The 14,142-nt window shown below is 45.6% G+C and overlaps 1 protein-coding gene across 1 annotated transcript; it reads right to left on the reverse strand.

Moving 5' to 3' along the window:
• Positions 1-765: 765 nt before the first annotated feature.
• On the reverse strand, positions 766-13,514 carry LOC139550666 (complex I assembly factor ACAD9, mitochondrial-like). The gene is made up of 5 exons (XM_071361700.1): positions 13,378-13,514; positions 12,177-12,252; positions 11,879-12,069; positions 6,094-6,222; positions 766-849 (listed from the first exon to the last, which is right to left on the reverse strand). Exons 1-5 carry the CDS (start codon positions 13,468-13,470, stop codon positions 766-768), a joined length of 573 nt encoding a protein of 190 aa, XP_071217801.1. The 5' UTR covers positions 13,471-13,514.
• Between the last annotated feature and the right edge of the window lie 628 nt (positions 13,515-14,142).

A 14,142-nucleotide genomic window follows, 5' to 3' on the forward strand; every position in this document is an offset into this window, starting at 1 on the left:
TAGCAGCAATGTTCCAACATCTAGTGGAAAGCCTTCCCAGAAGAGTGGAGGCTGTTATAGCAGCAATGTTCCAACATCTAGTGGAAAGCCTTCCCAGAAGAGTGGAGGCTGTTATAGCAGCCATGTTCCAACATCTAGTGGAAAGCCTTCCCAGAAGAGTGGAGGCTGTTATAGCAGCAATGTTCCATCATCTAGTGGAAAGCCTTCCCAGAAGAGTGGAGGCTGTTATAGCAGCAATGTTCCAACATCTAGTGGAAAGCCTTCCCAGAAGAGTGGAGGCTGTTATAGCAGCAATGTTCCAACATCTAGTGGAAAGCCTTCCCAGAAGAGTGGAGGCTGTTACAGCAGCAAAGGGGGAACAACTCCATATTAATGCCCATGATTTTGGGAATGAGATGTTCGACAAGCACGTGTCCACATACTTTTGGTTATGTCATTTATCTTAAAAAGGTGCAATATGCAGAAATCCCACCACCATTTCCTGGTTGCTAAAATTGTAATAGTTAGCCTAATTTCAGTTCGTGACAAAACAAGCAAGTATAGTGTAGAGTATAATTGTACCATCTAAACTGCTGTGAAATATGTTTTCCAAAACCAAAAATAGTATATTCAGCTGGTGTACAAAACCAAAAGACGCAAAAACTAAGACATTGATATAGCACAAATAGAACAGATCTACCACTTCTTAGACTTGGTTTCAATGAGAATGACAGATCTATAACTCACATTTCTATATGAATTTGGTCAGGTCGCCCAAAAAGTTACTTACTTGATTTTGCCTGTCAGTATTTTTCCAGCGTACTGCATCCCAGTCAGAGCTATGTACATCCTCAGGATCTCATTGGTGCCCTGAAGAGACAGAACACAACGTCAAGTAAAGACCTCTTCATAACGACAATCTAACATGTTCATATCTACAGTAGATTCAGAGCCTTCATAAAGTATTCACACCCCTTGACTGATACAGAGCCTTCAGAAAGTATTCACACCCCTTGACTGATACAGAGCCTTCAGAAAGTATTCACACCCCTTGACTGATACAGAGCCTTCAGAAAGTATTCACACCCCTTGACTGATACAGAGTCTTCAGAAAGTATTCACACACCTTGACTGATACAGAGCCTTCAGAAAGTATTCACACCCCTTGACTGATACAGAGCCTTCAGAAAGTATTCACACCCCTTGACTGATACAGAGCCTTCAGAAAGTATTCACACCCCTTGACTGATTCAGAGCCTTCAGAAAGTATTCACACCCCTTGACTGATACAGAGCCTTCATAAAGTATTCACACCCCTTGACTGATACAGAGCCTTCATAAAGTATTCACACCCCTTGACTGATACAGAGCCTTCAGAAAGTATTCACACCCCTTGACTGATACAGAGCCTTCATAAAGTATTCACACCCCTTGACTGATACAGAGTCTTCATAAAGTATTCACACCCCTTGACTTACTCCACATGTTGTTGGTGTTGTTACAGACCCAATTCAAAATTGATTAAATATTATTTGTTCACCCATCTACATACAGTGGGGAGAACAAGTATTTGATACACTGCCGATTTTGAAGGTCTTCCTACTTACAAAGCATGTAGAGGTCTGTAATTTTTATCATAGGTACACTTCAACTGTGAGAGACGGAATCTAAAACAAAAATCCAGAAAATCACATTGTATGATTTTTAAGTAATTAAATTGCATTTTATTGCGTGACATAAGTATTTGATACATCAGAAAAGCAGAACTTAATATTTGGTACAGAAACCTTTGTTTGCAATTACAAAGATCATACGTTTCCTGTAGTTATTGACCAGGTTTACACACACTGCAGCAGGGATTTTGGCCCACTCCTCCATACATACCTTCTCCAGATCCTTCAGGTTTCGGGGCTGTCGGTGGGCAATACGGACGTTCAGCTCCCTCCAAAGATTTTCTATTGGGTTCAGGTCTGGAGACTGGCTAGGCCACTCCAGGACCTTGAGATGCTTCTTACGGAGCCACTCCTTAGTTGCCCTGGCTGTGTGTTTCGGGTCGTTGTCATGCTGGAAGATCCAGCCACGACCCATCTTCAATGCTCTTACTGAGGGAAGGAGGTTTTTGGCCAAGATCTCGCGATACATGGCCCCATCCATCCTCCCCTCAATACGGTGCAGTCGTCCTGTCCCCTTTGCAGAAAAGCATCCCCAAAGAATTATGTTTCCACCTCCATGCTTCACGGTTGGGAGGGTGTTCTTGGGGTTGTACTCAACCTTCTTCTTCCTCCAAACACGGCGAGTGGAGTTTAGACCAAAAAGCTCTATTTTTGTCTCATCAGACCACATGACCTTCTCCCATTCCTCCTCTGGATCATCCAGATGGTCATTGGCAAACTTCAGACGGGCCTGGACATGCGCTGGCTTGAGCAGGGGGACCTTGCGTGCGCTGCAGGATTTCAATCCATGACAGCGTAGTGTGTTACTAATGGTTTTCTTTGAGACTGTGGTCCCAGCTCTCTTCAGGTCATTGACCAGGTCCTGCCGTGTAGTTCTGGGCTGATCCCTCACCTTCCTTATGATCATTGATGCCCCACGAGGTGAGATCTTGCATGGAGCCCCAGACCGAGGGTGATTGACCGTCATCTTGAACATCTTCCATTTTCTAATAATTGCGCCAACAGTTGTTGCCTTCTCACCAAGCTGCTTGCCTATTGTCCTGTAGCCCATCCCAGCCTTGTGCAGGTCTACAATTTTATCCCTGATGTCCTTACACAGCTCTCTGGTCTTGGCCATTGTGGAGAGATTGGAGTCTGTTTGATTGAGTGTGTGTACAGGTGTCTTTTATACAGGTAACAAGTTCAAACAGGTGCAGTTAATACAGGTAATGAGTGGAGAACAGGAGGGCTTCTAAAAGAAAAACTAACAGGTCTGTGAGAGCCGGAATTCTTACTGGTTGGTAGGTGATCAAATACTTATGTCACGCAATAAAATGCAATTTAATTACTTAAAAATCATACAATGTGATTTTCTGGATTTTTGTTTTAGATTCCGTCTCTCACAGTTGAAGTGTACCTATGATAAAAATTACAGACCTCTACATGCTTTGTAAGTAGGAAAACCTTCAAAATCGGCAGTGTATCAAATACTTGTTCTCCCCACTGTACATTACACCGTAAAGAAAAGGGAAAATCATGTTGAGAAATGTTTACACATTTATTGAAAATTAAATACAGAAACCTAATTTACATAAGTATTCACACCCCCGAGTCACCTTCGGGAGCAATTACAGCTGTGAGTGTTTCTGGGAAAGAGCTTTGCACACCTGGATTAGGCTTGGGCCTAATTTATACTGTATACCGAGGTACTTCAAAATACAGACTGATTTTTCGCAAGGGGCTGCGTGCTACACCACTGCTTACAATAAGTATAACTATAAGAAATCTAAGATGTGTCAAATAAATTATATTCAGTTCTGGGTTCCAGCTATGCATTTGATTTGCTAACTTGCTAGTTAAGTGGCTAGGTGTCAAGATCAAGCCTCTTGGTTAGAGCAAGAAGATTCCTGTTGACTAAATTGTTGTGCGCCATTTGGTAATACCGTATACCCCGGAATACAGAAACAGTATGGAAATCTGGATATCGCCCAACCCTAACCTGGATTATTTGCACGTTATTATTTTTATAATTCTTGCAGCTCTATCAAATTGGTTGTTGATCATTGCTAGACAGCCATTTTTCACAAATGCCATACATTTCCCAGCTGATTTAAGTCAAAACTGTAACTAGGCCACTCAGGAACATTCAACGTCATCTCGGTAAGCAACTCCAGTGTAGATTTGGCCTTGTGTTTTAGGTTGTCGTCCTGCTGAAAGGTGAATTTGTCTCCCAGTGTTGGAAAGCAGACAACCAGGTTTTCCTCTAGGATTTTGCTTGTGCTTAGCTGTATTCCGTTTATTTTTACCCCCCCCAAAAACCCTAGTCCTTGCCGATGACAAACATACCCATAACATGATGCAGCCACCACCATGCTTGAAAATATGAGTGGTACTCAGTGACGTGTTGGATTTGCCCCATATATAACGCTTGGTATTCAGGACTTAAAATTTAATTTCTGCCACATTTTTTACAGTTTTACTTTAGTGCCTTATTGCAAACAGAATGCATGTTTTGGAATATTTGTATTCTGAGACATTTTAGGGACCGGGGAGAAAACACAATAACACCAACAAAAATATACATATAAATAAATAAACAAGTCGGGAAAGATTTTCTGTGCAAAATGTCCAAAACGATGATCAGTTTGACCGGTTAAGGAGAAAGAAAGCTGTGAAAACGACCCAGGGGGTTTCTAATCAAATATACATTGAAGCCGAACTGAAATCTCACGTGGTTGAAATACTATCAGTTATTATGTTGAAGCCAGCGCCTCTACAGATGGTTTCTAACTGAGCACTGCATTCTCTCAAGATGCAGAAATAAATCAATCATATTTCTCCACTCCTGTTCCCGAGTCATAATGTTGCCTACATTTGGTGTATAATTTTACTGTAATAAATGCTTAATTCGGCAGGAGTTAATATTAAGGCCATGTGAGAGGTTACAGACCTACAGTCAGTGTCCAGATTTCAAGTGTCCATCTAACCCATCTGAGCGTGCCATTCCCTTGACATGCCATAGGCCTATTTGAATCACACATACAGGGAGATAGCAGTACTGGCTATGGTAACTACATCACCACATACCATAGGCCTATTTGAATCACACATACAGGGAGATAGCAGTGCTGGCTATGGTAACTACATCACCACATACCATAGGCCTATTTGAATCACACATACAGGGAGATAGCAGTACTGGCTATGGTAACTACATCACCACATACCATAGGCCTATTTGAATCACACATACAGGGAGATAGCAGTACTGGCTATGGTAACTACATCACCACATACCATAGGCCTATTTGAATCACACATACAGGGAGATAGCAGTGCTGGCTATGGTAACTACATCACCACATACCATAGGCCTATTTGAATCACACATACAGGGAGATAGCAGTACTGGCTATGGTAACTACATCACCACATACCATAGGCCTATTTGAATCACACATACAGGGAGATAGCAGTACTGGCTATGGTAACTACATCACCACATACCATAGCCAGCACTGCTGTCATCCTCTTTTACAGCGTTTGTCTTATTGAATTAAACTTCAACAATGTACTTAATTTTTTTTTTAACTACTTTTTCTGCCTGTTCCCAAAAGCATTATTTGGCTCTGTAGGCTATTGGTCCCAGGTACAGTTAAGCCATATTGGGTCCAGGTACAGTTAAGCCATATTGGGCCCACGTACAGTTAAGCCATATTGGGCCCACGTACAGTTAAGCCATATTGGGCCCACGTACAGTTAAGCCATATTGGGCCCAGGTACAGTTAAGCCATATTGGGCCCAGGTACAGTTAAGCCATATTGGGCCCACGTACAGTTAAGCCATATTGGGCCCAGGTACAGTTAAGCCATATTGGGCCCAGGTACAGTTAAGCCATATTGGGCCCAGGTACAGTTAAGCCATATTGGGCCCACGTACAGTTAAGCCATATTGGGCCCACGTACAGTTAAGCCATATTGGGCCCACGTACAGTTAAGCCATATTGGGCCCACGTACAGTTAAGCCATATTGGGCCCACGTACAGTTAAGCCATATTGGGCCCACGTACAGTTAAGCCCTAAAGTTTAGGCTTATGCACTAATACCAGATAGCCTAAAATAATGAAAGAAGAACCACAATGTAGCCTATAGATATAAATTGCACAAGAAATATAAATGAATGTATTGTTTCTCTTTATTCCACCCGCTCGCCACCCACCCACCTACCCGCCACCCACCTACCCGCCCTTCAGCCACACAATAGTTCAGGACCCCCAAACCCGTACGCCCCGTGGATAGAACCACAGGGACTGAGTTATCAGTCAACCCGCGAATCACTAGTATCTAGTCTGTCAAGGTGGACATCTGCCCTCTGGTGGACACTACATGGTTACTACACGGTTAACTCTGTATAGCTCTCTGTTATTAAAGGAGAAATACTGCACTGTGTGTTTGTGTGATACCTCGAAGATGAGCAGGATACGGCAGTCTCTGAGGTAGCGTTCGTAGGGATAGTTCTTAGTGTAGCCCAGCCCTCCTAGAACCTGCAGAGCCTCAGACACACAGATCCAGCCTCCCTCAGAGCTGAACACCTGCAGAGAGAGAGGTGAGCAAAGACAGACAATAAGGTACTCTGTCATGTAACAGCAGTGGGTCTATAGTGTAACAGCAGTGGGTCTATAGTGTAACAGCAGTGTGTCTATAGTGTAACAGCAGTGTGTCTATAGTGTAACAGCAGCGTGTCTATAGTGTAACAGCAGCGTGTCTATAGTGTAACAGCAGTGTGTCTATAGCGTAACAGCAGTGTGTCTATAGCGTAACAGCAGCGTGTCTATAGTGTAACAGCAGCGTGTCTATAGTGTAACAGCAGTGTGTCTATAGTGTAACAGCAGTGTGTCTATAGTGTAACAGCAGTGTGTCTATAGTGTAACAGCAGTGTGTCTATAGTGTAACAGCAGTGTGTCTATAGTGTAACAGCAGCGTGTCTATAGTGTAACAGCAGCGTGTCTATAGTGTAACAGCAGCGTGTCTATAGTGTAACAGCAGCGTGTCTATAGTGTAACAGCAGCGTGTCTATAGTGTAACAGCAGCGTGTCTATAGTGTAACAGCAGCGTGTCTATAGTGTAACAGTAGCGTGTCTATAGTGTAACAGCAGCGTGTCTATAGTGTAACAGCAGTGTGTCTATAGTGTAACAGCAGTGTGTCTATAGTGTAACAGCAGTGTGTCTATAGTGTAACAGCAGTGTGTCTATAGTGTAACAGCAGTGTGTCTATAGTGTAACAGCAGCGTGTCTATAGTGTAACAGCAGCGTGTCTATAGTGTAACAGCAGTGTGTCTATAGTGTAACAGCAGTGTGTCTATAGTGTAACAGCAGTGTGTCTATAGTGTAACAGCAGTGTGTCTATAGTGTAACAGCAGTGTGTCTATAGTGTAACAGCAGTGTGTCTATAGTGTAACAGCAGTGTGTCTATAGTGTAACAGCAGCGTGTCTATAGTGTAACAGCAGTGTGTCTATAGTGTAACAGCAGTGTGTCTATAGTGTAACAGCAGTGTGTCTATAGTGTAACAGCAGTGTGTCTATAGTGTAACAGCAGTGTGTCTATAGTGTAACAGCAGTGTGTCTATAGTGTAACAGCAGTGTGTCTATAGTGTAACAGCAGCGTGTCTATAGTGTAACAGCAGCGTGTCTATAGTGTAACAGCAGCGTGTCTATAGTGTAACAGCAGCGTGTCTATAGTGTAACAGCAGCGTGTCTATAGTGTAACAGCAGCGTGTCTATAGTGTAACAGCAGCGTGTCTATAGTGTAACAGCAGCGTGTCTATAGTGTAACAGCAGTGTGTCTATAGTGTAACAGCAGTGTGTCTATAGTGTAACAGCAGTGTGTCTATAGTGTAACAGCAGTGTGTCTATAGTGTAACAGCAGTGTGTCTATAGTGTAACAGCAGTGTGTCTATAGTGTAACAGTAGTGTGTCTATAGTGTAACAGTAGTGTGTCTAATATTAAAGACATCTCGAGGTATTGCTCGCCTGAGGTAGAATACCTCCTGATACGCATTACTACCAGGAATACGACTTTCCCGAATTGGATTCTTCGTTCGCACCCCCAGGGCAATGTAACTTATTGCAGAGGCTGCTCCAAGACTCGGAGTGGCACTCCATCCACCGATTCAGAGTATATTACTCCCTAATGTTCAGTCCCTGGACAATAAAGTAGACGAGCTCAGGGCGAGGATCTCTTTCCAGAGATACATTAGGGACTGTAACATACTCTGTTTCACGCAATCATGGCTCTCTCTGGATATACTGTTCCCGTCCATACAGCCAGCTGGGTTCTCAGTAGATAGCGCATAAAGGAATAAATAATTAGTCACAGCTGTGTATATTCCACCTCAAGCCGATACCACGACTGCTCTCAAGGAACTACACTGGACTTTATGCAAACTGGAAACAACATTTATTGTAGCCGGGGACTAAAGCAAATTTGAGGAAAAAGCTACTGAAGTTCTATCAACACATTGACTGTAGTACTCGTGCTGGAAAAACACTCGACCACTGCTATTCTCTCTTCCGGGATGCCTACAAGGCCCCCCGTCCTACCTTTGGCAAATCAGATCACGACTACATTTTTTTAACACCATCGTACCCTCCAAGCTCATCATCAAGCTCAGGGCCCTGGGTCTGAACCCCGCCCTGTGCAACTGGGTCCTGGACTTCCTGACGGGCCACCCTCAGGTGGTGAAGGTAGGAAACAACACCTCCACTTCACAGATCCTCAACACAGGGGCCCCATAAGGGTGCGTGCTCAGCCCTCTCCGGAACTCCCTGTTCACCCATGACTGCGTGGCCACACATGCCTCCAACTCAATCAAGTTTGCAGACGACACAACCATAGTAGGCCTGATTACCAACAATGACGAGACAGCCTACAGGGAGGAGGTGAGGACCCTGGCAGAGTGGTGCCAGGAAAATAACCTCTCCCTTAACGTCAACAAAACAAAGGAGATGATCGTGGACTCCAGGAAACAGCAGAGGGAGCACGCCCCTATCCACATTGACGGGACAGCAGTGGAGAAGGTGGAAAGTTTTAAATTCCTCGGAGTACACATCACTGATGATCTGAAATGGTCCACCCACACAGACAGTGTGGTGAAGAAGGCACAACAGCGCCTCTTCAACCTCAGGAAGCTGAAAAAATGTGGCTTGGCCCTTAAGATCCACAAACTTTTACAGATGCACAATTGAGAGCATCCTGTCGGGCTGTATCACCGCCTGGTACGGCAACTGCACCGCCTGAAACCGCAGGGCTCTCCAGAGGGTAGTGAGGTCTGCACAACGCATCACCAGGGGCAAACTACCTGCCCTCCAGGACACCTACAGCTCCCGATGTCACAAGAAGGCCAAAAAAGAACATCAATGAACCACCTGAGCCATGGCCTGTTCACCCCGCTATCATCCAGAAGGCGAGGTCAGTACAGGTGCATCAAAGCTGGGACAGAGACTGGAAAAACTGCTTCAATCTCAAGGCTATCAGACGGTTAAATAGCCATCACTAGCCGGCTCACTATCACTCAACCCTGCACCTTAGACGCTGCTGCCCTATATACATAGACATGGAACACTAGACACTTTAGTAATGTTTACATACGGCTTTGCTAATTTCATATGTATATACACATTGTACTCCACTCCGACAATGCTCGTCCTAATATTTATATATTTCTTAATTCCATTATTTTACTTTTAAATGTGTGTATTGTTGACAATTGTTACTGCACCGCTGGAGCTAGGACTACAAGCATAATGCTACACCCGCAATAACCTGCTAAACAAGTGACCAATTCAATTTGATTTGTACTCAAAGCATGCTAGCAAGTGTCTTCACTGACATTTTCAACCTCTCCCTGACTGAGTCTGTAATACCTACATGTTTCAAACAGACCACCATAGTCCATGTGCCCAATGAAGCAAAGGTAACCTGCCTATGTGATTACCGCCCTGTAGCACTCACGTTGGTAGTTAGGTGATAAGGGTAGGCAACAACACATCCGCCACGCTGATCCTCAACACTGGGGCCCCTCGGGGGTGCGTGCTCAGTCCCCTCCTGTACTCCCTGTTCACCCACGACTGCATAGCCAATCACGACTCCAATACCATCATTAAGTTTGCTGACAACAACAGCGGAAGGCCTGATCACCGACAACGATGAGAGAGCCTATAGGAGGGAGGTCAGAGACCTGGCAGTGTGGTGTCAGGCCAACAAAATCTCCCTCAATGTGAGCAAGACAAAGGAGCTGATTGTGGACTACAGGTAAAGGAGGGCCGAACAGGCCCCCATTAACATTGGCGGGGCTGAAGTGGAGCGGGTCGAGAGTTTCAAGTTCCTTGATGTCCACATCACCAACCAACTATCACGGTCCAAACACACCAAGACAGTTGTGGAGAGGGCACGACAACACCTTTTCCCCTTCAGGAGACTGAAAACATTTGGCATGGGTCCCCAGATACTCAAAAGGTTCTACAGCTGCACCATCGAGAGCATCCTGACCGGTTGCATCACCGCCTGGTATGGCAACTGCTCAGCATCTGACCATAAGGCGCTACAGAGGGTAGTGTGAACAGCCCAGTACATCACTGGGGCCAAGCTTCTTGACATCCAGGACCTCTATACCAAGTCTAGGACCAAAAGGCTCCTTATCCTGCCTGTTTGGCCCTGTCTGAGGGTATCGTCGGACGGGGCCACAGTGTCTCCCAACCCCTCCTGTCTCAGCCTCCAGTATTTATGCTGCAGTAGTTTGTGTCGGGGGGCTAGAGTCAGTCTGTTATATCTGGAGTACTTCTCCTGTCTTATCCAGTGTTCTGTGTGAATTTAAGTATGCTTTCTCTAATTCTCTATTTCTTTCTCTCTCTCGGAGGACCTGAGCCCTAGGACCATGCCTCAGGACTACCTGGCCTGATGACTCCTTGCTGTCCCCAGTCCACCTGGCCTTGCTGCTGCTCCAGTTTCAACTGTTCTGCCTGCGGCTATGGAACCCTGACCTGTTCACCGGACGTGCTCCCTGTCCCAGACCTGCTGTTTTCATCTCTCTAGAGACAGCAGGAGCGGTAGAGATACTCTGAATGATCGGCTATGAAAAGCCAACTGACATTTACTCCTGAGGTGCTGACTTGCTCCAACCTCGACAATCACTGTGATTATTATTATTTGACCCTGCTGGTCATTTATGAACGTTTGAACATCTTGGCCATGTTCTGTTATAATCTCCACCCGGCACAGCCAGAAGAGGACTGGCCACCCCTCATAGCCTGGTTCCTCTCTAGGTTTCTTCCTAGGTTCTGGCCTTTCTAGGGAGTTTTTCCTAGCCACCGTGCTTCTGGGTGGGCTGGGTTTGGCTGGGTTTCTGTACAGCACTTTGAGATATCAGCTGATGTTAGAAGGGCTTTATAAATACATTTGATTTGATTTAACAGTTTCTACCCCCAAGCCATAAGACTGCTAAACAATTAATCAAATGGCCACCCGGACTATTTAAATTGACCCCCCCCTTTGTTTTTACGCTGCTGCTACTCGCTGTTTATCATCTATGCATAGTCACTTTACAAATTACCTCGACTAACCTGTACCCCACACCGGTACCCCCTGTATATAGTCTCCACATTGACTCGGTACCGGTACCCCCTGTATATAGTCTCCACATTGACTCGGTACCGGTACCCCCTGTATATAGCCTCCACATTGACTCTGTACCGGTACCCCCTGTATATAGCCTCCACATTGACTCTGAACCGGTACCCCCTGTATATAGCCTCCACATTGACTCTGTACCGGTACCCCCTGTATATAGCCTCGACATTGACTCGGTACCGGTACCCCCTGTATATAGCCTCCACATTGACTCTGAACCGGTACCCCCTGTATATAGTCTCCACATTGACTCTGTACCGGTACCCCCTGTATATAGCCTCCACATTGACTCGGTACCGGTACCCCCTGTATATAGCCTCCACATTGACTCTGTATCGGTACCCCCTGTATATAGTCTCCACATTGACTCTGTACCGGTACCCCCTGTATATAGCCTCCACATTGACTCTGTACCGGTACCCCCTGTATATAGCCTCCACATTGACTTGGTACCAGTGCCCAGCAGCAGTATTAGTAGTTGCAGCAGTATTAGTAGTAGCAGCAGTAGTAGTTTTAATAGCAGTAGTATTAGTTACACCACTGTATAGTGGTAGTGAAAGTACCTTAACCATAGCAGCCTCTAGAGAACAGTCAGGGACCCCCGGTCGATCCATCATCCCAGCCGTCAGGTACGCCATGCTCTCCATCACAAATGCATTCTGGGCCATCACTGCAAACTTCTCTTGGATCATCCCAAACTCACTGAGGTTCTTACCAAACTGTTTCCTGCTGCCAGCGTACTCTGCTGTCATCTCTGGAGAGGGAGACATACCATCATTATCATCATTACTATAACCATAATCATCATTACTATAACCATTATCATCATTAGGAGCTTCTCATCATCTACAGCTTTTATACCGATGAGCTTCTTGATCATTCCAGAGCCGGCGCTGCCCATACTGAACCTGCCAGAGTTGAGGATGTTCATCGCTACCTGGATAGTGACACATACAGAGAATCAGTAAAGGTTTGAGTGAAAACACGTGTACAAAGATATGGTAATCCATTCAAAACTAAATGGTGACAGTTAACCGTTGCACCAATACACCATGCAAATGACGCGGCAAGGAGCCTTGTAGGCTTTTTGAATGTTCTTCAAATGGGCAAAAACGTAGTGCAAAGGTCTTCAGCGCAGAAACACAAGGCATTTAAACATGTAGTTTTGTTCTCTATCCTCATGATCCATTTCCCTGCGGACATAGGACAGACAGTCGGTGGTCGGAGCACAGGACAGACAGTCGGAGCACAGGACAGACAGTCGGAGCACAGGACAGACAGTCGGTGGTCGGAGCACAGGACAGACAGACAGTCGGAGCACAGGACAGACAGACAGTCGGAGCACAGGACAGACAGACAGTCGGAGCACAGGACAGACAGACAGTCGGTGGTCGGAGCACAGGACAGACAGACAGTCGGTGGTCGGAGCACAGGACAGACAGACAGTCGGTGGTCGGAGCACAGGACAGACAGACAGTCGGTGGTCGGAGCACAGGACAGACAGACAGTCGGTGGTCGGAGCACAGGACAGACAGTCGGTGGTCGGAGCACAGGACAGACAGACAGTCGGTGGTCGGAGCACAGGACAGACAGACAGTCGGTGGTCGGCGCACAGGACAGACAGTCGGAGCACAGGACAGACAGTCGGTGGTCGGAGCAAGTCTCTGGAGCCGCTGAGCATCTATTAATCCTGCTGTAGGACTCATTGCGGGCAGCACTAGTAGGTCAAACGAACAACTAAAATTAACAAATCACTCAGAAAAACTAATCAGGGGCTCCTGAGTGGCGCAGCGGTCTAACGCACTGTATCTCAGTGCAAGAGGAGTCACTACAGACCCTGGTTCGATTCCAGACTGTATCACAACCGGCTGTGATTGGGAGTCCCATAGGGCGGCACACAATTTGGCCGGGGTAGGCTGTCATTGTAAATATGAATTTGTTCTTAACGGACTTGCCTAGTTAAATAAAATAAAAAAGAATGACTCTCCAGCTAGTGAAGAGACGTTGAAAAATAACTGCACATCACTAGCATATAACAGAGGGAAAAGGGAAGTGACATCACCTTGAAGCCTCCTCCTACTTCTCCTATTACATTCTCCACAGGGACTGGACAGTTGTCGAACGACACTTCACATGCTGGGGGACAGAAACACATCAGTTATAGTGAATGGTACACAACAGGGATTTCCCTCGGCTAACTGACAGCTACAGTTATCTTGTTACAATACTTTTAAATCCTTGAAGAGGAGTGAATGAGTTCACACAAGGAGAACAGGTATTATTGGTCTCTGTATTTATATATATATATATATTACTGTTGGATCCCCTGATGCCCAGTTCTACCTCTGGCTTTCCGTGATTACCTCTAACTAGGCTAACACCAACAGAAGTACTGTCATTTACTCCACTAGGCTAACACCAACAGAAGTACTGTCATTTACTCCGCTAGGCTAACACCAACAGAGGTACTGTCATTTACTCCGCTAGGCTAACACCAACAGAAGTACTGTCATTTACTCCACCAACAGAGGTACTGTCATTTACTCCGCTAGGCTAACACCAACAGAGGTACTGTCATTTACTCCGCTAGGCTAACACCAACAGAGGTACTGTCATTTACTCCGCTAGGCTAACACCAACAGAGGTACTGTCATTTACGCCGCTAGGCTAACACCAACAAAGGTACTGTCATTTACTCCGCTAGGCTAACACCAACAGAGGTACTGTCATTTACTCCGCTAGGCTAACACCAACAGAGGTACTGTCATTTACTCCGCTAGGCTAACACCAACAGAGGTACTGTCATTTACTCCGCTAGGCTAACACC

This window comes from Salvelinus alpinus, chromosome 2 (genome assembly GCF_045679555.1).
Source record: "Salvelinus alpinus chromosome 2, SLU_Salpinus.1, whole genome shotgun sequence".
In the NCBI taxonomy this organism is placed as follows: Eukaryota; Metazoa; Chordata; class Actinopteri; order Salmoniformes; family Salmonidae; genus Salvelinus; species Salvelinus alpinus.